Source organism: Eretmochelys imbricata, chromosome 12 (assembly GCF_965152235.1).
Source record: "Eretmochelys imbricata isolate rEreImb1 chromosome 12, rEreImb1.hap1, whole genome shotgun sequence".
Lineage (NCBI taxonomy): Eukaryota > Metazoa > Chordata > Testudines > Cheloniidae > Eretmochelys > Eretmochelys imbricata.
The window spans coordinates 20,512,985-20,534,365 of NC_135583.1; the positions used below are offsets into that span (position 1 = coordinate 20,512,985).

Consider the following 21,381-nt stretch of genomic DNA (forward strand, 5'->3'; position numbering starts at 1 on the left):
TCATCTCTCACATTATAATGATTCATCTAACTTTATGGACTGAGATTGTGTGAAAGCACAAATATAAATATTAGCAGTTCTAAAGCATGAATAGATGAATATCATCACACTTGCTGGTCAGAGTTTGCCTATGCTGCCTTTTTTTTTTTTGGTATTTAGAAAGTTGAGTTCCCATCTGTAAACTTTATTTTGTTTGCTAGTTAACTGCTTCTATTGAAGAAGTTAATGAGATTAGAACTTGATTTTTCTGGCATACAACCACATACAGGAGTCTCACTATGTTTGAATTACTTGTTTTTATTTTTAAATCAACAGTTTAATCAATGTTTATCTCCATCTACCATCAAAGTCAAAACTGATGTAAACTGGTGTAGAAAGCAAGATATTTCAAACTAAAACAACATGTCTATAATGATGAGTAGGAATTTTTTTTTTTTTTTAAGAAGTATACCTCTTAGAGATTAGTTTTTATCTGTTCCCTAAAACAACTGAGTTGTTCCCAGGTCAGATTTTCCCATCATAGTATGCAAGGATTTTCTGGAGAGTGGGTCTGAAATGGCTACGGTTAAGTATGGAAAATTCTGGCTTAAGTTTTCTGTTCCAATGCTACATCACCCCATACTTATTACCAGGGCACCCATAACTTTATTAGGTAATGCCATCAGATTTCTTCAGTAATCAGACACTAACAGCAAGTAAATGACAGATCACTCAGTTCGATTCTTTATTGGGAAGCATTAAAGCATACTTAATAAGAGTGATTTTAGACAATTAGGTACATGTTTTAGGATCATTTAGGTTTATACCACACCAGAATATTAATCCTTTTTCCAGAATGTTCATACAGCAAAAGATGAAGCAGACAAATGTCCAGCTATTTAACCAACAACAACTAAGTCATCAGAAGCAAATTCGTAATATGGAACCTCAAGGTTGGCTGGAGCAGGACCTTTTCTAATTCTGCCAGATGCATCATAGTGCGACCCATGGCAAGGGCAATAATAACCACCAAAATCTCCAGCATTTGCAATGGGTACACAACCAAGATGAGTACAGACACCAACCAGTATAACCCATTCTGGTTTTTTTACTCTGTCTAAATCATGCTGTGGATCTCTTAGTTCAGTCAATTGTACTTCAGCTTCCTGATTGATCTCCTTCTGGGTTCTGTGACGCACAAAAAGGGGTTTCCCTCTCCACTTGAAAGCCATATTCTTGCCTTCCGGAATTTCAGACAACTTGATCTCAATTTTTGACAATGCCAACACATCAGCAGAAGCACTCATGCTGGAAACAAACTGGGTGACAATATTCTTAGCAGCATATGCAGAGGCTACACATGTTGTTGCGGTCAGAAGATAGGAAAACGCTTTCCTAGCATCGCTGCTATCTTGAGAAGATTTTGTTTTATCTAACACATCTGAGCGACGGTAGTCAGAGAAGTCAGGTACTGTGACATCATTGTGGACGTAACGAACACTAGTTGGAGCTGCAACAAAAAAGTAAATACTATTAACTGCAAGCATCTTTATAATAAAGACCTATGACCTATATTACTATGATGCTGTTTTGTTTTGTTTTCAGGAATTCAAGGTGAAATTGGAAAGAGGTCCATAAGACTTTCTGTTAACAGTAAATCTGATAACTGCGTATTGTTAAAAAGTAATTACCACAACAGGGCTGTAACTAAGACAATTTGGGAAATTTAACAAGTTTCTATCAAGAGACTGCAACCACCCACCAATATCTGACACTATAAGCCAAGTCTATCTGAAAAGAAAAACTCTGATTGTATTCTGTTCACAACTGAGCTATGTAATGATTTAAAGAGCCCTGGCACAACTTAAAATACAGTAATAGAAAAGGACATTTTAAAATTCTATATCCTCTTAAAAGCTTGAAATCTGTTTCCTTGCTAAATCTTCCCTTCCTTACTTTTCTTACTGAAAGACTGCTTATGAGCGATGGCTTACCACAATTTTAAAACTTTAAAAAACAAACAATTTTGATTTTTAGAGACAGTGGTAGGTTAAATGGCAGCCTATTATACATGTTAACTTTTTACACTGAAGAATACCATTGGCAGCAGGGAGGGAAGACTGACAAATTCTTAGTGATTTTTTTTTTCATTTTAAAGTTCCCTGGAAACACTGGGATTAAGAAACATGGATTTAAAAAAAGCATTTAGACCATGAACCTGCAATTATTTATACATGTACTTTACTCTGACTTCAATGGAACCACTCAAGAGTGTAAAAATAAGCATGCATGTGTTTGCTAGATTACTGCACAAATTTAAGATGTTTCCCTCAGGTCTTCTATTCACACTCCAGTGCCAAACTTTATTGGTTGGATTCCCAGTTTCACAATTATTATGCCAAAATGGTCCACTGGGTCAGCACCAATGCAAACTTACGTGGCATTTTTTTCAGAAAAAGTGAAGGCTATTTGTCTTAACAAAAACTGATACTCCGTTAAAGAATAAAGTAAATATCAACTTAAAGGCTGAAAATGCTACCTGCCAAGATTATGTACTGAAATATTTAGCCTTATATTGCATATTTAATTTTTGTTTTTCTAGAAATTCCCATTGGTAACATAAAGGTTAATATTTGAAAAGATATTTAATCTTTTCAATGGAGAAGTGTAATTTAGCATTAACCCTCACATATAGCATTGAGTATAAACTGTTTCCAATTACTTGCACTGCAAGTATTAAATGCATATCCTGTTATTAATTTTACAGCAGAATGTCAGCCTCAAATATTTGTGTAATTGTGATCACTACAAAAGCATCTTTCCACAAGGTATAGTAGTTCCCAATATCTGTGTAAACTGTGAGACCACACGGTGAAGGCTATTACTACATGCCACTGAATTGGAAGATTTTGATGGCTTCTGTACAATGTAGCAGCACACAGGACAATTTGAATTAAGGATTTTAAGTGGGGTTCTTATGCTGGAAATAAACTCTGAAAACTGTAGTGTAGATTTCAATGTTTGTATCTCAATTACATCAGTTAAAGCCCAAAATTTTCAGAAGCAGCTGCTAATTCTGAGTGCAATTTCTGGTCTCAAACCAAGGCTGAGGTTGATTTTCACCCAAGAAGAGGTGCAGGTGCTCTGCGCCTCTGAAAAATCAAGCCAAAACAGTGTCAAGTTGGTCACTCAGAACTTGAGCCTCCCCCAAACACACACATTCAATGGCCACTTTAAGTGCAACTATTCCATTTACAATAAAAATATTAACTAAATCAAGCAAAGGCAATCTGGAAACAGAGAGAAACTATTCTGTCCATTTTGTGCAGGTTTATATCCTCATTGCCTTATCTTCCCTAGAAACTAGGTTAATGTTTGGAAATCTTGAGAAATGTCCACAAACCAACGTTAAACAAGACATGAGTCACTATAGACAAGGCCAAGTGCCATTTAACATGTCAACTGGTCAATACTTGTGCATGCCCATGTTTATGGACTAACACGTGTAAGCCCGTTACTTTTCTTTTATATAGGAAAATGGAATAAATACTTCCAGTTTTAAAAACTGGAACATGGATAGAGTTATACTGAAGTTTTGCATGAAAAATTTTCATGGAGACCCGACTTTGTTAGGTTTGAAAACTAAGTCCTGTGAAGTCCACCACTATACAAACATTCTATTGAAAGGAACTACTCTGTCAGTACCCTTGCATATACTATTGCAAAACACTGCATGAACTGGACAACAATAAGGCTGATGGCATGAGTCTCCTGGTAAGATTAAAACTATTGTTTTTGTAACCATAAAGAAGCCCCACACTTTTGGTCTCTGATGTAGTTCTTCACTTGTAGTTAAAACAATTAAGTACCATCAACATGCTACATGCAGTGTTTTCTGTTCTCTCCCTATTCTGGAGCTGTGAAGTGAAATCCTGCCTGGAGTACCTACGAAGGAGTCAAGCACAAACTCTTGTCTAAAATCACTGCTTGTGATCACGCAGTTTGCACTGGATTAGAGTCAATTACTTCCTCAAGTATGGAAACACTCCAACTGTTCACATTTCCCAGGGTCCCTCAGTCCCACACACAGGGGAGATTTACAGCACCCCTGCACCAGACCCTATGTGGGCTGAGAAGGCTTCGGCCGCTGGGGATAGACACAAACACTTCCTGGGGCGCAGCTCAGGATCAGTAACTCACAGCTGAGCTGTACGAGAAACCCGAGCATGAGAAGTGCAGCCCCAGCCCCCAAGGTCACTCCCAAGGCCAGGCCAACCCTGAAGTGCGGCTGCAGAGGGGCCGGCTGCAGAGGGGCCAAACGCAGGCCTGGGTCAGTCCCCACTCACACGGTGACCTGAGACGTACGGGGGCGGGGGTCTCACTGGGATTGCGAGCCTCCTCCCGGGCTCCCTCCCACCCCCGACGCCATGCGCCACAGCGACCCGGGCGCTGCTCCCTAGGGCAGCGAGGCCCACAGGCCCCAGTAACGCTCCGGACCCTGCGGCTCCATCTCAGCGCCCCGACCCCAGGCTGCCCCCACCGTTGAGGCTGGCGGTGGCGACGAGGCCTCCGCGGGGCGCTCGGCCGCTCAGCGATTCCCGGCACAGCACAAGCCGCTTCGGGTCCAGCGGCAGCTTCTCGGCCTGCACCACCAGCCCCGGGACCAGCGGCTTCAACGGACCCGGCACGGCGTGCGCCGCGGCCGACAGGTACGGAGCCAAGGGGCCGGCGCGGGCGGCCACGGACAACATGGCGGCGACTGCGACTCGAGCAGATCACCTCAGTCACTGGCGGGCGCAACCTGCCGGTAGGCGTAACCACGCCAGGACGACGTGCCCCGCCTCCTGCACGTACGTACGTGCGCACACCCCGCCCCCTTGGCTGGGGTGGGGGCCAGTCAGGCTGCGCTTGCCGAGGGCACTGCGTGACGTCATCCAGGCATCCGCCTCGGCGCGCAGGCCCGGCTCTGTCCCGCCCCCCCAGCCTTGGGCTCTGGTGCCCAGTGGCCGTACGTAGGCTCCGTGCCAGACTGTGTGTCCTCGGGCGCTGCCAGGGCAGCACGGTGATGTCATTCGGAACACCACTGCGCCCCAGTGAAAAGAACAGGAGGACTTGTGGCGCCTTAGAGCCTAGCTAACTTATCTGAGGGGAGCTAGAGCTCACTTCATCCCATGCCTTCAGTGGACAATACAGTGGGGAGATTTATAATCACAGAGAACATGAAACAGTGGGTGTTACTATACACACTGTAACCAGGGTGATCACTTAAGGTGAGATATTACCAGCAGGAGAGCGGGGGGAACAGGGTGGGAACATGGGACCTTTTGTAGTGATAATCAAGGTGGGCCATTTCCAGCAGTTGACAAGAACGTGTGAGGAACTGGGGGGGGGGGCGAGAATAAACATGGGGAAATAGTTTTACTTTGTGTAATGACACATGCACTCCCAGTCTTTATTCAAGCCTCAGTTAATTGTATCCAGTTTGCAAATTAATTCCAATTCAGCAGTCTCTCACTTGGAATCTGTTTTTGAAGTTTTTTTGTTGAGGAATTGCCAGTTTTAGGTCTGTAATCGAGTGACCAAAGAGATTGAAGTGTTCTCCGGCTGGTTTTTGAATGTTATAATTCTTGATGTCTGATTTCTGTCCATTTATTCTATTACATAGAGACTGTCCAGTTTGAATCATAGAATCATAGAATATCAGGGTTGGAAGGGACCTCAGCAGGTCATCTAGTCCAACCCCCTGCTCAAAGCAGGACCAATCCCCAATTAAATCATCCCAGCCAGGGCTTTGTCAAGCCTGACCTTAAAAACTTCTAAGGAAGGCGATTCCACCACCTCCCTAGGTAACGCATTCCAGTGTTTCACCACCCTCCTAGTGAAAAAGTTTTTCCTAATATCCAACCTAAACCTCCCCCACTGCAACTTGAGACCATTACTCCTTGTTCTGTCATCTGCTACCACTGAGAACAGTCTAGATCCATCCTCTTTGGAACCCCCCTTCAGGTAGTTGAAAGCAGCTATCAAATCCCCCCTCATTCTTCTCTTCCGCAGACTAAACATCCCCAGTTTCCTCAGCCTCTCCTCATAAGTCATGTGTTCCAGTCCCCTAATCATTTTTGTTGCCCTCTGCTGGACTCTTTCCAATTTTTCCACGTCCTTGTAGAGTGGCGCCCAAAACTGGACACAGTACTCCAGATGAGGCCTCATCAGTGTCGAATAGAGGGGAACAATCACGTTCCTCGATCTGCTGGCAATGCCCCTATTTATACATCCCAAAATGCCATTGGCCTTCTTGGCAACAAGGGCACACTGTTTACTCATATCCAGCTTCTTGTCCACTGTAATCTGTAGGTCCTTTTCTGCAGAACTGCTGCCGAGCCGTTCGGTCCCTAGTCTGTAGCGGTGCGTTGGATTCTTCCGTCCTAAGTGCAGGACTCTGCACTTGTCCTTGTTGAACCTCATCAGATTTCTTTTGGCCCAATCCTCCAGTTTGTCTAGGTCCCTCTGTATCCTATCCCTACCCTCCAGCGTATCTACCTCTCCTCCCAGTTTAGTGTCATTTGCAAACTTGCTGAGGGTGCAATCCACACCATCCTCCAGATCATTTATGAAGATATTGAACAAAACCGGCCCCAGGACCGACCCTTGGGGCACTCCACTTGATACCGGCTGCCAACTAGACATGGAGCCATTGATCACTACCCTTTGAGCCCGACAATCTAGCCAGCTTTCTATCCACCTTATAGTCCATTCATCCAGCCCATACTTCTTTAACTTGCCAGCAAGAATACTGTGGGAGACCATGTCAAAAGCTTTGCTAAAGTCAAGGAACAACACGTCCACTGCTTTCCCTTCATCCACAGAGCCAGTTATCTCATCATAGAAGGCAATTAGATTCGTCAGGCATGACTTGCCCTTGGTGTATCCATGCTGACTGTTCCTGATCACTTTCCTCTCCTCTAAGTGCTTCAGAATTGATTCCTTGAGGACCTGCTCCATGATTTTTCCAGGGACTGAGGTGAGGCTGACTGGCCTGTAGTTCCCAGGATCCTCCTTCTTCCCTTTTTTAAAGATGGGCATTACATTAGCCTTTTTCCAGTCGTCCGGGACTTCCCCGCCTCACCATGAGTTTTCAAAGATAATGGCCAATGGCTCTGCAATCACAGCTGCCAGTTCCTTTAGCACTCTCGGATGCAACTCATCTGGCCCCATGGACTTGTGCACGTCCAGCTTTTCTAAATAGTCCCGAACCACTTCTTTTTCCACAGAGGGCTGGTCACCTCCTCCCCATGCTGTGCTGCCCAGTGCAGCAGTCTGGGAGCTGACCTTTTTTGTGAACACAGAGGCAAAAAAAGCATTGAGTACATTAGCTTTTTCCACATGTACCATTTTTTGGCCAATGTACATGGCAGAGGGGTACTGCTGGCACATGATGGCATACATCACATTGGTAGATGCGCAGATGAACGACCCTCTGATAGTGTGGCTGATGTGATTAGGCCCTATAGTGGTGTCCCCTGAATAGATATGTGGACACTGTTGGGAACGGGCTTTGTTGCAAGGATAGGTTCCTGGGTTAGTGTTTTTGTTGTGTGGCGTGTGGTTGCTGGTGAGTATTTGCTTCAGGTTGGGGGGCTGTCTGTAAGCAAGGGCTGGCCTGTCTCCCAAGATCTGTGAGAGTGATGGGTCATCCTTCAGGATAGGTTGTAGATCCTTGATGATGTTGCAGATACAGACTAACATGGCTGCTACTCTGAAACCTGTCACTACGTCCCAGTGACATCATGCCACGTAATGCCTGAGGTCACATGGGCCTTATAAAAATGAGATATTGCGCCATTAATGATGTCATGTCACCATGCGAGAATCACAGAACGGCAGTGCCCGCCGGGGTCACCTAGTCCAGTGGTTCTCAACCAGGCGAGCCACCAAGCTGTGCTGGCATTAGACTTGTTGGGGCCAAAGGCAGAAAGTCGAAGCCCTGCCGCATGAGGTTGAAGCCTAATGATCCAAGCCCCGCCACCCGGGGCTGAAGCTGGAGCCTGAGCAACTTAGCTTTGCAGAGTCCCCTGTGGTATGGGGCCCAGGGCAACTGCCCAGCTTGTTACCCCCTAATGCTGGCCCTTGCTCTTATATCCAGAAAAACAGTAGTTGTGGGCCGTGAAGTTTTGATTGCATGTTGTGGGGCCTCAGAAAGACAAGGGGGTTGAGAACCCCTGATCTAGTTCATTCATCTCATCTGGAAAAATTAAGTATGAATGTGTTTAGAATGTGTATGTTGTATCATAACATTGTGCCTTATATAAATGACATATTGTGCCATAATGACAAACTCACATGAAACCATCACCCCATGTACCAAAACACCCTAATTCTGCAACACAGATTACTGAACTACCAAACTGCTTCAGATAAACACCATCAGATCAGCGCAAAATGCCATCACAGCACAGAATCATCAGGTCATATTGAAGTGCTGTCATATAGCGACAAAATGTCATAATGTCACAGCCCAAGTCACTGTCTTGCCATTACAGTTTGTAAAAGATTATAGCACTGTCACATCATAGACCCATGATCATGCTTGCCAATAGGTCATCATAGTCATAACAACTTTGTCTTGTTGCTACACAGTGTCATTATGCTACATCTAATTGCTATTTAAGCAGATCCAAAATGGCAATCACATAAACATGTCACATGAAAACACTATCCTGTCACTCCAAAACATCATCACATCATCCCTGCCTCAGCATGATGACAGTTCACTGTTGTGTTTTTGGAATGCTCTTTTTTATTCTATCTGATCTTTAGACATTTATATTACACTCATGGTCCTGGTAGCAAAAAACACAATCCTACAAATGTGCTTAATTTTATTACCATACTCAGGGTCAGGCCTAAAGTTCTGTGCGGGCAGACACTAGCATCTAGACAAATAAATCATATAGATGATACAATACGAGGCACAGGGACATATACAACTTTTTTATTTTATCCGGGGAGGTGTGAAGGGACATGCTCTCACACTGTCAGGCAACGAGCGAGCTCCTCTGGGCCTTTTCAAGGAGAAACACCTGCAAGATTTGTTCTCCCTGGAGGGAGGAGGAGTTTAAAAGGGAAAAACCTGCCATGTGCTGGGGTGGTGAATAGGTAATTGAGACAGGCTTGGGAAGAAGGAGCTAGCTATAAGCCTCACAGGATCTGAGCTATAGGCACCATGAGGGGGAGCTGGGGCTGGGGCTGGAGCATGTGTAGACTAAGTTTAAAGGGCTGCCACAGGAAGACTGCCTGAGTTTCAGGTCAGATTTGTTTCTTTTTGATTTCCCATAGACTTTTCTTCTCCATAGGGGAGGACAGAGGGGAGAGGACTTGTCTCTTCTTTACTCCAAGTGGAGTGGACCTGAAGTGATGGCTGGAGTGGACTCCTGGTCCCCCAGGGTGCAAGAGTTAAAAAAAAAAATAGCTGTTGAATATTCTCTTTACACTATTCATGTATTATAGCAGGGGCAGTCCCCCTGATAATTCAGTTTGTCTCATCAGCCCAAGAGGGGCACAGTCGTCAGATGATCTTGGTTGTTTGAAAGTCCTCTCATTGCCCTGGGGGATTAGCTGGCATTTGGTAGCGAGGCTGGGTTGAAGGTCTCTAATGCACCAAGTTCTAGTTCCTTTCTTTCCTGGCAGGAAAATGGCTCAGGAAACGCAATTTCTTCTTCTTGAGAAGGGCACCTTTCTGCGCCTCGGTGAGGCTCGTCACCAGTCTATGCTTCTCCTACTCTTTCTGCAAGCAAGCTGGCTGTTTGCCTCCCTGTCTCACAAAGGCTACTATCCTTTTTCTCCTTCTGTGCATGAGCACTCTGAGCTCTGGAGACCTGGTGTCTCTAAGGAGACTTGATGTCAGTCCAGCCAGCTACAACTCCTCAGGGTCAGACTGCCCAGAGTATCATGCCTGGTTCTTCCATAGATCGTGCAGCTTAGGAAGCCACCCAGGCCACTTTTAAGTAAGTAAATGGAAATTAGATTTGCCATCTGTCTGGTGGATTTTTCTACTGTCTTGTGGTTGTCAGTCCAGAGATGTAATTTGCAAGGCGGTTTTATGGCGTGCATGTGTGGGCACATGTGTATTGAATGTGTAACTAGCAATGCATGTGTCTTGGCTGGCACACAGGCCCCACTGTGCATGCACAGCATGCGGTGTGCTGGGCTCTCACCTGCTGGCTGCTGAAACCATAGTGGCTCCTCTCAGCACTGGGGACCAACTGAGAAGAAGACCAGACTGGTCACCCAAGGGCAAGGCTTGCCAGCAAGGAGGAGTAAGATCAGGAGCGGGATTGGGGTGGCAGGGGCTCTTGGGAGGGCAAGGTAGGGGAGTCCCTGGAGAGCTGAGATGCCTGGGAGATAGTGGGTGTAGGGGCCAGAGGAGGCAGAGTTGCTGTTGGAGGGTGGAGGAGAGCCATAGTGGTGGGGGAGAATGGCCAGATGTGTGGAGGGCAAATCTATGGCCTCCCCACTTTAAATGGCACTCTTCAGGCCCTGGGCGCTTCTTCTTTCCTCTCCTCCTGCACAAGTTCCGTGTGGCCTTCTTGCAAAGGGAGGGGGAAGCTAGACATCATGGAGCTTGTGATCCTTTGGCTATGCTTTTAGAGACTCTGACACCCCAGCATGATGAGACCAGCATGTAAGGCCTTCCAGCTTCCACCTTATTTGTAGTCTGTTTCCCCCCACCCCCTTTGTCAGAGTCTCTGGGTGAGAGAGAAACCCAGGGGGTTACATAAGCAAAACATACAGGAAGACAATTAGGATGCCTCAAAGAAAAGAGGATATGAGCTAGCTGAAGGGTTTACATGGGGAACTGGTTGGGGTGTTAACAGTGTGTAAGATGACTGGGTGTTAATGAATCTAGAGCAGTTCTACAAACTACTGACCTGAGCTCTTGGTTAATAGATAGAGACCCAAGGGATGTGTGCATGCTGGGGAAAATGGACTGGTGCTTTTGCTGACAGCTGGTCTGGATCTGAGAGAAGGCACAGAGGGGAGTGGTCCATGCATGGGACCCAGGAGGAGAAGGGGATGTTCTACATAGAGGGGAAGTAGGTAAACACAAGCAAGGGGGAGGAGCAGCACCAAGCTGACCACAAAAGAGAGATTTCAAGGAGCTGAGGTACGGCACCTGTTGGGGGTGGGGCACAAATATTTAAACTTCCTGGCGAACATATGCCAAGGAGTTGGCTGTGTGTCACAGCAGATTAACTCTGTGGCAGCCTAGCCAGAGTGGAACTAGAGTGCTGGGCCACAGGTTAACCATGTGGCAGCAAACAGGGGATGTACAATGTGCATGTGACTGAATTCACACTCCTACCCTTCTGTATGTCTTGTGCACCTGGAGAATCATGTACAATGGGACCCTGAGGTGTGAATCAGTGGGGAGGCATCTGAAGGGACCTGGGAGGGCATGCACTCTAGTCAAACCACATGTGGGACTGGCAGGCAACCAGATGTGGTGAAGGGGCCTGTGATGAACCGCATTGCCCTGCCAGTGGCCTGAGTCATTATGGACAGCAAAAAGATTCTGATGTGCTGACTATGGAGATATTTCTTTTGACTCTCTAACTGGAAATGATGTAAGGGTAAACCCAGGGGGCTCAGATGCACACACATATCTAGGCCAGACCCACAAGCCAATAGGCAAGATCTCTGTCTACCCTGGCCGGGGAAACAAAGTCAATGCTGACTGTGTCTCTGCCCCAAACTTCTGCAGGAAGTGGGGAAACTGAGGTATAGCTGAACAGTACTGAGAGTTGGAACACCTGTGGGAGAAGGGGAAACTGAGGTTAGTAATGAGTACTGCCCACCAGAAGGTGCGGGAAAGCCACAATAAATGTACAGTGACTGCTTGGGGCAACACAGAGAAAAGGGGGGCTAATGATAAAAGCAGGCTTGCAGATTCTTAAGGCACAGACTGCAAGTGCTGTGCAGCTTGGGTTCCCCGCCCCTGTTCTGAGTCCTTTGTCTTGTAGAGCTTCTCTCAGGTGTTGAGTTGTGGGGGAGTGATGTCATGATCATGATGTCACTCCCCACTTTATATAGTCTCTTCATAGGGCGGGAACCCTTTTGTCAATGCTAAATTCCCAGCCCCGTTTGTGGAAAAATACAGGTACCACAATGGAGTTCAGTGTCATGTAGTCTGGTCGCAGGCCTTGCTGAGTCATAGCAGCCTTCCTATGAGCTTTTCAGCCAGCTTTTGAGTAAAGGCTAAGGTCTTCCAATGTCCATTGTCTTTATTGATGAGCCAATAGCACTGTCTAGCTTCTTCATTGTTGCACCTGAAAGGCTAGTTGTGGGTGTTACCCACAGTAAGCGCATTTGAAATACAGATTCATAGATTCATAGATATTTAGGTCAGAAGGGACCATTATGATCATCTAGTCTGACCTCCTGCACAACGCAGGCCACAGAATTTCACCCACCACTCCTGCAAAAAACCTCTCACCTATGTCTGAGCTATTGAAGTCCTCAAATCGTGGTTTAAAGACTTCAAGGAGCAGAGAATCCTCCAGCAAGTGACCTGTGCCCCATGCTACAGAGGAAGGCAAAAAACCTCCAGGGCCTCTTCCAATCTGCCCTGGAGGAAAATTCCTTCCCGACCCCAAATATGGCTATCAGCTAAACCCTGAGCGTATGGGCAAGATTCATTAGCCAGATACTACAGAAAATTGTTTCCTGGATAACTCAGATCCCACCCCATCTAATATCCCATCACAGGCCATTGGGCCTATTTACCATGAATATTTAATTACCAAAACCATGTTATCCCATCGTACCATCTCCTCCATAAACTTAACGAGTTTAATCTAATAAGATACATTGTCAATATTTAAATTAACAGATACAAAAATGATACATGCACACAAATAGGATAATCGTTGTCAGCAAATCATAACTTTTCCATAGACACCTCACAAGACATATCTTGAACAAGATTCAGCATAATTATGTCATCATATTATAATCATACCACTATGATGAATATGGGGTGTAGTGTCACAGGGGCCATGCTGGTATCCTGCATGTTGGTGCCAAATGTAAAATCTCTATTGGGTCCCGGGGAAGTATATTGTAAGTCGGAATCCTCACAAAGTTGGAACTTTAGGAAAGGTGGGAGTCAGTACTGGGCCTGGGAGCCTAGAGGAGCTGTCCTGTGAGGTCCCATTTTTGTGAAGGGATAACAAAGGCTGTGTGCCCAGAAATGTGTCAGAGAGCACAAGCGCTGCCTCCTTGGGTGCTCTGGGGATGGAGCACCCACAGGGGAAAAAAATAGTGGGTGCTCAGGACCCACTGGCAGCCCTGTGGATCAGTGCCTCCCCCTGCACCTCCTGTCCAGCACAGATCAACTGTTCAGCGGTGTTCATGAGATGCTGGGGGGGTAGGTGTGGGAAGAGGCAGGGTGGGGGCTTGGGGGAGTGGGAATGGGGCATGGGGTGGAGCAGGGGTGGGAAGAGGCAGGGTGGGGGCTTTGGAGTGGGGATGGGACCTGGGGTGGGAGCTTGGGGGAAGGAGAGGAAGTGGAGATGGGATCTGGGGAGGAGGAGCAGGGATGAGAAGAGGCGGGGTGGGGGCTTGGGAGAAGGGAGGGAGTGGGAGCAGGGTCTGGGATGGAACGGGAATCGAGCAACCCCCAGGATCTGAGTAAGTCGCACCTGTGCCAGAGAGGCCAAAGAAAGAGACTGTTCTGGAGCCTACCCAGGCCAAGGGAAGCTTGAGCCCATAGATCTAGTGTGGTGGGACCTAAACATAGCATCCTGTCAAGTGTCCAGCAGGGGATGCTAGACTAGAGCTGTGACATTGTTTGGAACCTTTTCAGATATTTAATGAGGAATTTTATACCACAGCTAAACTTGTCCACTTTTAATAAATGAGCTTCTGCTCCAAACTCAGTGTTTCCTTTATTTATTAATGCAATCCCTAAATTGTTTGAAGGAGCTAAAGCGCCCACAACTAGGGTGACCAGATAGCAATTGTAAAAAAACAGGATGGGGGTGGGGGGTGAAAGGTGCCTATATAAGAAAAAGTCCCAAAAAATGGGACTGTCCCTTTAAAAATGGGACATCTGGTCACTCTACCCACAACCCTATCTCCATGGAGGAGGCAGTGTGGTATAGCAGATGGTCACTGGAATGGGTCAGGAGAATTTGCTTGTATTTCCTGCTCTTCTGTTGGCCTACTGTGTTACCTTAGACAAGTCACTTCATCTTTCTTAGACAAAAGGAGGAAAGGAAATATAGGCAATCTTGCTTATTTAGACTGTTAGGTCTTCAGGACAGAACCTGGCTCTCAGTATGTTTGTACAGTGCCTTGTGCTGGGGCCTCTAGGCATTACCGTAATACAAATTAATATGAAAACAAAACACATTCCTTACACAAAAAGGAAAAGTCCCATGAACTGGCTCCAAAAATGTCAATCTCTCTTTAATGTAGTATTACTGATGTTATTTTGATCATCCCTTGCATTAGTTTGACCTTTTTCCAGCAGGAGAAAGGTCAAACAGGATACAATTAGTACCACTCCAAGATCTTTTGCATTCCTCTTGCTCTTGTTGAGTTTATCCTGAGCCCTGAAAACCAGCTGAGCATTATTCATTTCTGGGGTCCCACTTTGAAATGTCATCACTCTTTTATTTTAATTTTTGAGAACAATGCAGTAATAGAGGCCCACCTGCACTGAGGTCATTGCAGGATTGGGGCCTACCTACCTATCATCTCAATATCATTTTTACATGTTGTATCTTTAAGAATTATTGTATTGATCCTTACAAAAAATGTAAATAAAACATGAGGAACATTTCAAAGGGGGACTCAAAAAAATGTAGAGACTTGTGAATAGTCCCCAGTTCTTTTGCAGAACACAGGTTCATGCTAACAAAAGCAGGATGAACCTACAACATCTGAAAGTTAGAAATTTTATCCTGATTGACTTCTCTCATGACACTGGCTGGAGTTATTGAAGAAACATCTCTAAACATTATCTGAAGAACAGATATGTAAAGTTTTTGAACCAAGTTATATGTTCTTTTCTTCCTGCATGTGCAACTTAGGGGTTTTCCTTCAGTTTGCCCCTGACTCCCTAAGCTGATCCAATTAATTTTTGTCCCATTTTTTTAGTCGTCATTTCAGTTGCAAGGGAGGAAAAAAACAGTGATAATCTTTCAATTTATCTCTGGAAACTTGTGGGTTGTAAATTTTACATCCTGTTTGAAAAATGTAAAGCACGTTTTTTACCACATACTTGTTATTTTTATCACCACACTTCTGTGACCAGGCTCCAGTTTCTACAGCTTCAGTCTCTCTTACATTGCTTACCGTCAGCACGTTCTGTCTGGAACTCAGACTCCTGTGGAAGTCAAACAGTTCCCCAGAAACTCATTCTCATCATCAATGATTAGCAGGGTGGAGGAACACAGCAGCTGTAGTTATCACCAGAAGTATATATTCTCTCATTTTGGGACCACAAATTATCCCTATACCTTAGCCTCAGCTGCACACATTTGGGGCCCAATTCTCCACTCCATTACATCAGTTTTACATTGGTAGAGAAGAGTAGAGAGTAAGGCCATTTATTTACATTTTGACTGAAATAGATTTATTACTGCAGAACCTGTATACTAGGAATTTTACGACCCAATGCAAATTTTATTTTTTAAAACCCATTGTTTTCAATGGTATTTCTCTTGATTTATGCCTAGGTGAGTGAGAGGAGACTCTGGCCCTGCATCAGCACCTTTGATAAGCAAACTGTGGATGTGTTCTTGTTTTCCTTTAGTAGCACTTTTGAGAGTCACCTGCCTTTTTGTTTCTTTTAAACCCAACCTAAAGAACAGCAAAGAAACTGATTTCATCTGCCAGACCATCTAAAACATAGAGAATGTCAGTTTGCATGCCACTGTGGAGCTTTTCAGATGAGTGTGTATAATCTAAATTTGGAAAAACTTTCTTATATATAAGGACATGCAAAGCCATTAAAGGCCAAAAATGCTCAGTTGCTATTTAGATTTATAAGACCCCCAGAGATGCCTGTCTCAATCTCTTGGTGCTTTGGACATGTACACCTCTATCCCACTATAACACAGTCCTTGGGAGCCAAAAAATCTTACCGTGTTGTAGGTGAAACTGTGTTATATCGAACTTGCTTTGGCCTCGAGCATTCCCATTATTAATAGTCACTTCCCGCCCCAACTGACCCCTCAGAACCCCTGACCCATCCAACCCCCCACCACTCCCTGTCCCCTGACTGCCCCAACCCCTGTCCACACCCCCACCCCCTGACAGGGCCCCCCCCCGAGACTCTCACGCCCTATCCAACGCCCCCCATCCCCTGACCGCCCCGCCCCCAGAACCTCTGAATCATCCAACTCCCGCTTGCTCCCTGTCTCCTGACCGCCCCCCTGCCTCTGCTCCTTATCCAACCCCTCGGCCCCGGCCCGGCACCCTTAACACGCTGCTCAGAGCAGCGTGTCGGAGCCAGACACGCTGACGCGCTGATCCACTGGAGCGCGCAGCCCCGCCCCCCAGAGCACTGCTTTACCGTGCTATATCCAAATTTGTGTTACATCGGGTCGCGTTATAGCGGGGTAGAGGTGTAATTAAAAATGCAATAGAAGTAGCCATCCCCAAGGTAGAACAATAACTGAATAGACCACACCCTACAGATAAATTACAAAAAGAAGTTCACTCCCTCTTTCTTTAATATTACCCTTCGAGCAAACCTTCCCTCCCTCAAAGATCCCTTTAAAAGTTGAGTTTTGCAGTGTGCCTTGAGGGCCAGCAGACACGGGTTGTTTCAGACCGAGTATGGGGAGTACATTTGAAAGGTACGGCTGGAGAAGGCCTTATCAGTTCCCTCTTTTACAGCTAGGAGACTCTAGCTTTGATGCTTCCATATATCTCAGATGTGGCATCATAGTAGAGAGAGGCAGCAGCTGCTTTGGAAAGCATATCCTATAGTCAATACCAACATCGCAAATTCCACCTGGAAATGCTAGCCCAGCTCAAGGAGGGATTTGTTCCTTTGGGCAGCGCTTCCAGCCCTTCTGTTACTTAGGTTTCTTTTCAAAACTTGCACTAAAGGTTCATGAGATTTGGGAAGGGGAGGAGAATAACAGAACAATTTCAGATTTAAAAATTCAAGAAACTGGAAGATCCATCTGTCTTCAAATGATTGTGGAAAATAAAGTTTTTCATTTTACATTGTATAGCATCACTCTCACTTCTTGACTTTTTCACTGCATCTAAAATAACAATATCTGGTATACAATACTGAGCAGATGCATTAATTAAAGAATTTAAGGGCATGGCTACACTTGCATCTTGTCTTGCAGATGTAGAGCGCTGTGAGTTAAACCCGCCTTCGGAGAGTGCAGTAGGGAAAGCGCTGCAGTCTGTCCACACTGACAGCTGACAGCACACTGGCATGGCCACATTTGCGGCACTTGCAGTGGCATTGGGAGCAGTGCATTATGGGCAGCTATCCCACAGAGCCCCTCTTCCCATTCTGGTGCTGTGGCTTGTGGGAAGGGTGCAGGGCATTCTGGGTTTGCATCCCAGCAATCTCTGTGCTTCCGTCCACATTTGGCGCCATCTTTCAATGTTTTTTGTACTGCACGCTCTGTCTTCCCTTTCAGTCTGCGGGAATGGAGCCCGAACTGCTGAGGAGTGTGCTGACGAGTCTCGCCAGCACGTCACGTTTGGCAGTCAAGTTATTCCTTGATCCAAAGTGACAGTGAGGGCTCCAATGATGATATCGACTTGAGTAACACATCTGACACGAGTTTGCTTGTGGCATTCACGGACATGTTCAACACCATGGAACGCCGCTTTTGAGCTCTGGAAACAAGCACTGAGCGGTGGGATCACATCGTCATGCAAGTCTTGGATGACTAGCAGTGGCTGCAGAACTTTCGGATGAGAAAAGACACTTTCATGGAACTGTGTGAGGAGCTCTCCCCCACCCTGCGGCACAAGGAAACGAGATTGAGAGTGACCCTGATGGTGGAGAAGCGGGTGGCTATTGCAATCTGGAAGCTGGCAACTCCAGACTGCTACCGATAGGTCGCTATCCAGTTTGGAGTGGGGAAGTCAACCGTTGGAATCGTGTTGATGCTAGTTTGCAGGGCCATTAATCGCATCCTGCTCAGAAGAACCGTAACTTTGGGTAACGTGCATGACATTGTGGATGGTTTTGCACAAATGGGTTTCCCTAACTGCGGAGGGGTGATAGATGGCATGCATATTCCAATTCTGGCATCAGCCGACCTAGCCTCCAAGTACGTTAATCGGAAGGGGTATTTCTGTATGGTTTTCCAGGCGCTTGTGGATCACCGTGGGCATTTCATTGACATTAACGCAGGCTGGGCCGGAAAGGTGCATGACTCACGCATCTTTTGGAACACTGGCCTGTTCAGGAAGCTGCAAGCTGTGACTTGAGAGCAGAAGATCACCGTAGGGGAAGTTGAAATGCTCATTGTGATCCTTGGAGACCCTACTTACCCTTTAATGCCGTGGCTCATGAAATCCTACACAGGGAGCCTTGACAGCAGCAAGGAGCAGTTCAACAACAGGCTGAGCCGGTGCAGAATGACTGTGCAGTGTGCTTTTGGCTGTTTAAAGGGCCACTGGCGCTCTCTGTATGGAAAGCTGGACCTGGCCGATGACAGCATCCCAGCAGTTATATCCGCGTGCTGTAGCCTCCATGACATTTGTGAAGGGAAGGGTGAATGATTCACTCAGGCATGGAACTCCGAGGTTCAAAACCTGGAGACTGAATTTGAACAGCCAGAGAGCAGGGCTACTAGAGGGGCCCAGCAAGGAGCTGCAAGGATTAGGGATGCCTTGAGGGAGCAATTTGAGCCTGAAAGCCACCAGTAATGTCTGGTGCCCTGCACGGGAGTGAATTACAGTGGTTCCAGTGTTAATAGGAATCTGTGTTTGCTATGCTGACTTGCAGTGCCTGTTTCTTTCCTGGGCTACGGTATCTTTTACTTTATGCAATAATAATATTTTCAAACCCAAAATATCCATTTATTGAAACGAAACACAACTACTTGGGAAACAAAGGGCAAGGGGGTGGGGCGGGGAATGGTACAATCACAGATTTGCAAATGTCCTGTTCTCATACTCAGCCTCCCTGTCTGGAGTGCTGTGCCATGAGTGCTGCACTTCAGGATGGCTACGCTGCATGGTGATGGGGGTTGAGTGCAGTGGGTAAGGGTTGTAGTTGTCAGGGCTGGGTGGTGAAGCTACAGGTGTTGGAGGCAGCTGGTGGCGGTAAGAACCCGGATGTTGGGGAAAGTGGGTTGGAGGTGACATGGGGGCACAAGGGAAAGAGTTTTGGGACAAGAGCTGGGGAGGGAAGGCGTGGTAGTGCTCCGCCTGCCTGGCTACAAGTGCCTGTATCGAGTCCACTTGGCGCTCCACAATGCTTATCAGCCGATCTGTGCTTTGCTGCCGGAGCACCGCACTTTTGTGCCGGCACTCTTCATTCTGCTGGCGGATCTTCCTTTCGCTGTCCCGCCACTCTTGCACTTTTTGTTTTTCATTAGTTGCATGCTGCATTACTTCATGCAACATGTCTTCCTTGCTTCTACATGGTCTCTTTCCGATTCTTTGGAGTCTTTCAGCTGGTGTTAACATGGATGGCTGAGATCTCAAGGTTGCATCTGTAAAGGCAAAAATGCAACACTTAACAGAGGCAGCATTGTTCACACCAGACAGAGCAATGGTTCCCCCCTACTTAAGGACTTACTTAAGGGCTTACTTAAGTCTACACAATAGCATAATTTGCCCATCCCAAAGCAAGTCCACGGGAGCCCCAAAATGGTGAGTAAGCACAGGGTCAAGTGTGACTGATTGTTTCACGGCTGTACTGTCCTCTGGGTTTCTGTGCCTTAGAATCATAGAATATCAGGGTTGGAAGGGACCCCAGAAGGTCATCTAGTCCAACCCCGTGCTCGAAGCAGGACCAATTCCCAGTTAAATCATCCCAGCCAGGGCTTTGTCAAGCCTGACCTTAAAAACCTCTAAGGAAGGAGATTCTACCACCTCCCTAGGTAACGCATTCCAGTGTTTCACCACCCTCATAGTGAAAAAGTTTTTCCTAATATCCAATCTAAACCTCCCCCACTGCAACTTGAGACCATTACTCCTCGTTCTGTCATCTGCTACCATTGAGAACAGTCTAGAGCCATCCTCTTTGGAACCCCCTTTCAGGTAGTTGAAAGCAGCTATCAAATCCCCCCTCATTCTTCTCTTCTGCAGACTAAACAATCCCAGCTCCCTCAGCCTCTCCTCATAAGTCATGTGTTCTAGACCCCTAATCATTTTTGTTGCCCTTCGCTGGACTCTCTCCAATTTATCCACATCCTTCTCGTAGTGTGGGGCCCAAAACTGGACACAGTACTCCAGATGAGGCCTCACCAATGTCGAATAGAGGGGAACGATCACGTCCCTCGATCTGCTCGCTATGCCCCTACTTATACATCCCAAAATGCCATTGGCCTTCTTGGCAACAAGGGCACACTGCTGACTCATATCCAGCTTCTCGTCCACTGTCACCCCTAGGTCCTTTTCCGCAGAACTGCTGCCTAGCCATTCGGTCCCTAGTCTGTAGCGGTGCATTGGATTCTTCCGTCCTAAGTGCAGGACCCTGCACTTATCCTTATTGAACCTCATCAGATTTCTTTTGGCCCAATCCTCCAATTTGTCTAGGTCCTTCTGTATCCTATCCCTCCCCTCCAGCGTATCTACCACTCCTCCCAGTTTAGTATCATCCGCAAATTTGCTGAGAGTGCAATCTACACCATCCTCCAGATCATTTATGAAGATATTGAACAAAACCGGCCCCAGGACCGACCCCTGGGGCACTCCACTTGACACCGGCTGCCAACTAGACATGGAGCCATTGATCACTACCCGTTGAGCCCGAAAATCTAGCCAGCTTTCTACTCACCTTATAGTGCATTCATCCAGCCCATACTTCCTTAACTTGCTGACAAGAATACTGTGGGAGACCGTGTCAAAAGCTTTGCTAAAGTCAAGAAACAATACATCCACTGCTTTCCCTTCATCCACAGAACCAGTAATCTCATCATAAAAGGCGATTAGATTAGTCAGGCATGACCTTCCCTTGGTGAATCCATGCTGGCTGTTCCTGATCACTTTCCTCTCATGCAAGTGCTTCAGGATTGATTCTTTGAGGACCTGCTCCATGATTTTTCCAGGGACTGAGGTGAGGCTGACTGGCCTGTAGTTCCCAGGATCCTCCTCCTTCCCTTTTTTAAAGATTGGCACTACATTAGCCTTTTTCCAGTCATCCGGGACTTCCCCCGTTCGCCACGAGTTTTCAAAGAT

At 46.3% G+C, this 21,381-nt stretch overlaps 1 protein-coding gene across 1 annotated transcript; it reads right to left on the minus strand.

Moving 5' to 3' along the window:
* Window positions 1-696: 696 nt before the first annotated feature.
* UQCRFS1 (ubiquinol-cytochrome c reductase, Rieske iron-sulfur polypeptide 1) lies at window positions 697-4,784 on the minus strand. Its single transcript, XM_077831280.1, has 2 exons — window positions 4,520-4,784; window positions 697-1,489 (listed from the first exon to the last, which is right to left on the minus strand). The coding sequence occupies exons 1-2, from the start codon at window positions 4,728-4,730 to the stop codon at window positions 879-881; spliced, it is 822 nt and encodes a 273-aa protein (XP_077687406.1). The 5' UTR covers window positions 4,731-4,784; the 3' UTR covers window positions 697-878.
* Window positions 4,785-21,381: the final 16,597 nt, after the last annotated feature.

Bases quoted from the DNA above. Each gene is read 5' to 3' on its own strand.
- UQCRFS1 (XM_077831280.1), bottom strand. From the start codon at position 4,730: ATGTTGTCCGTGGCCGCCCGCGCCGGCCCCTTGGCTCCGTACCTGTCG. The intron at 1,490-4,519 runs GTGGGGGCAGCC...TTTTTGTTGCAG, and splicing joins CGCCACCGCCAGCCTCAACG to CTCCAACTAGTGTTCGTTAC.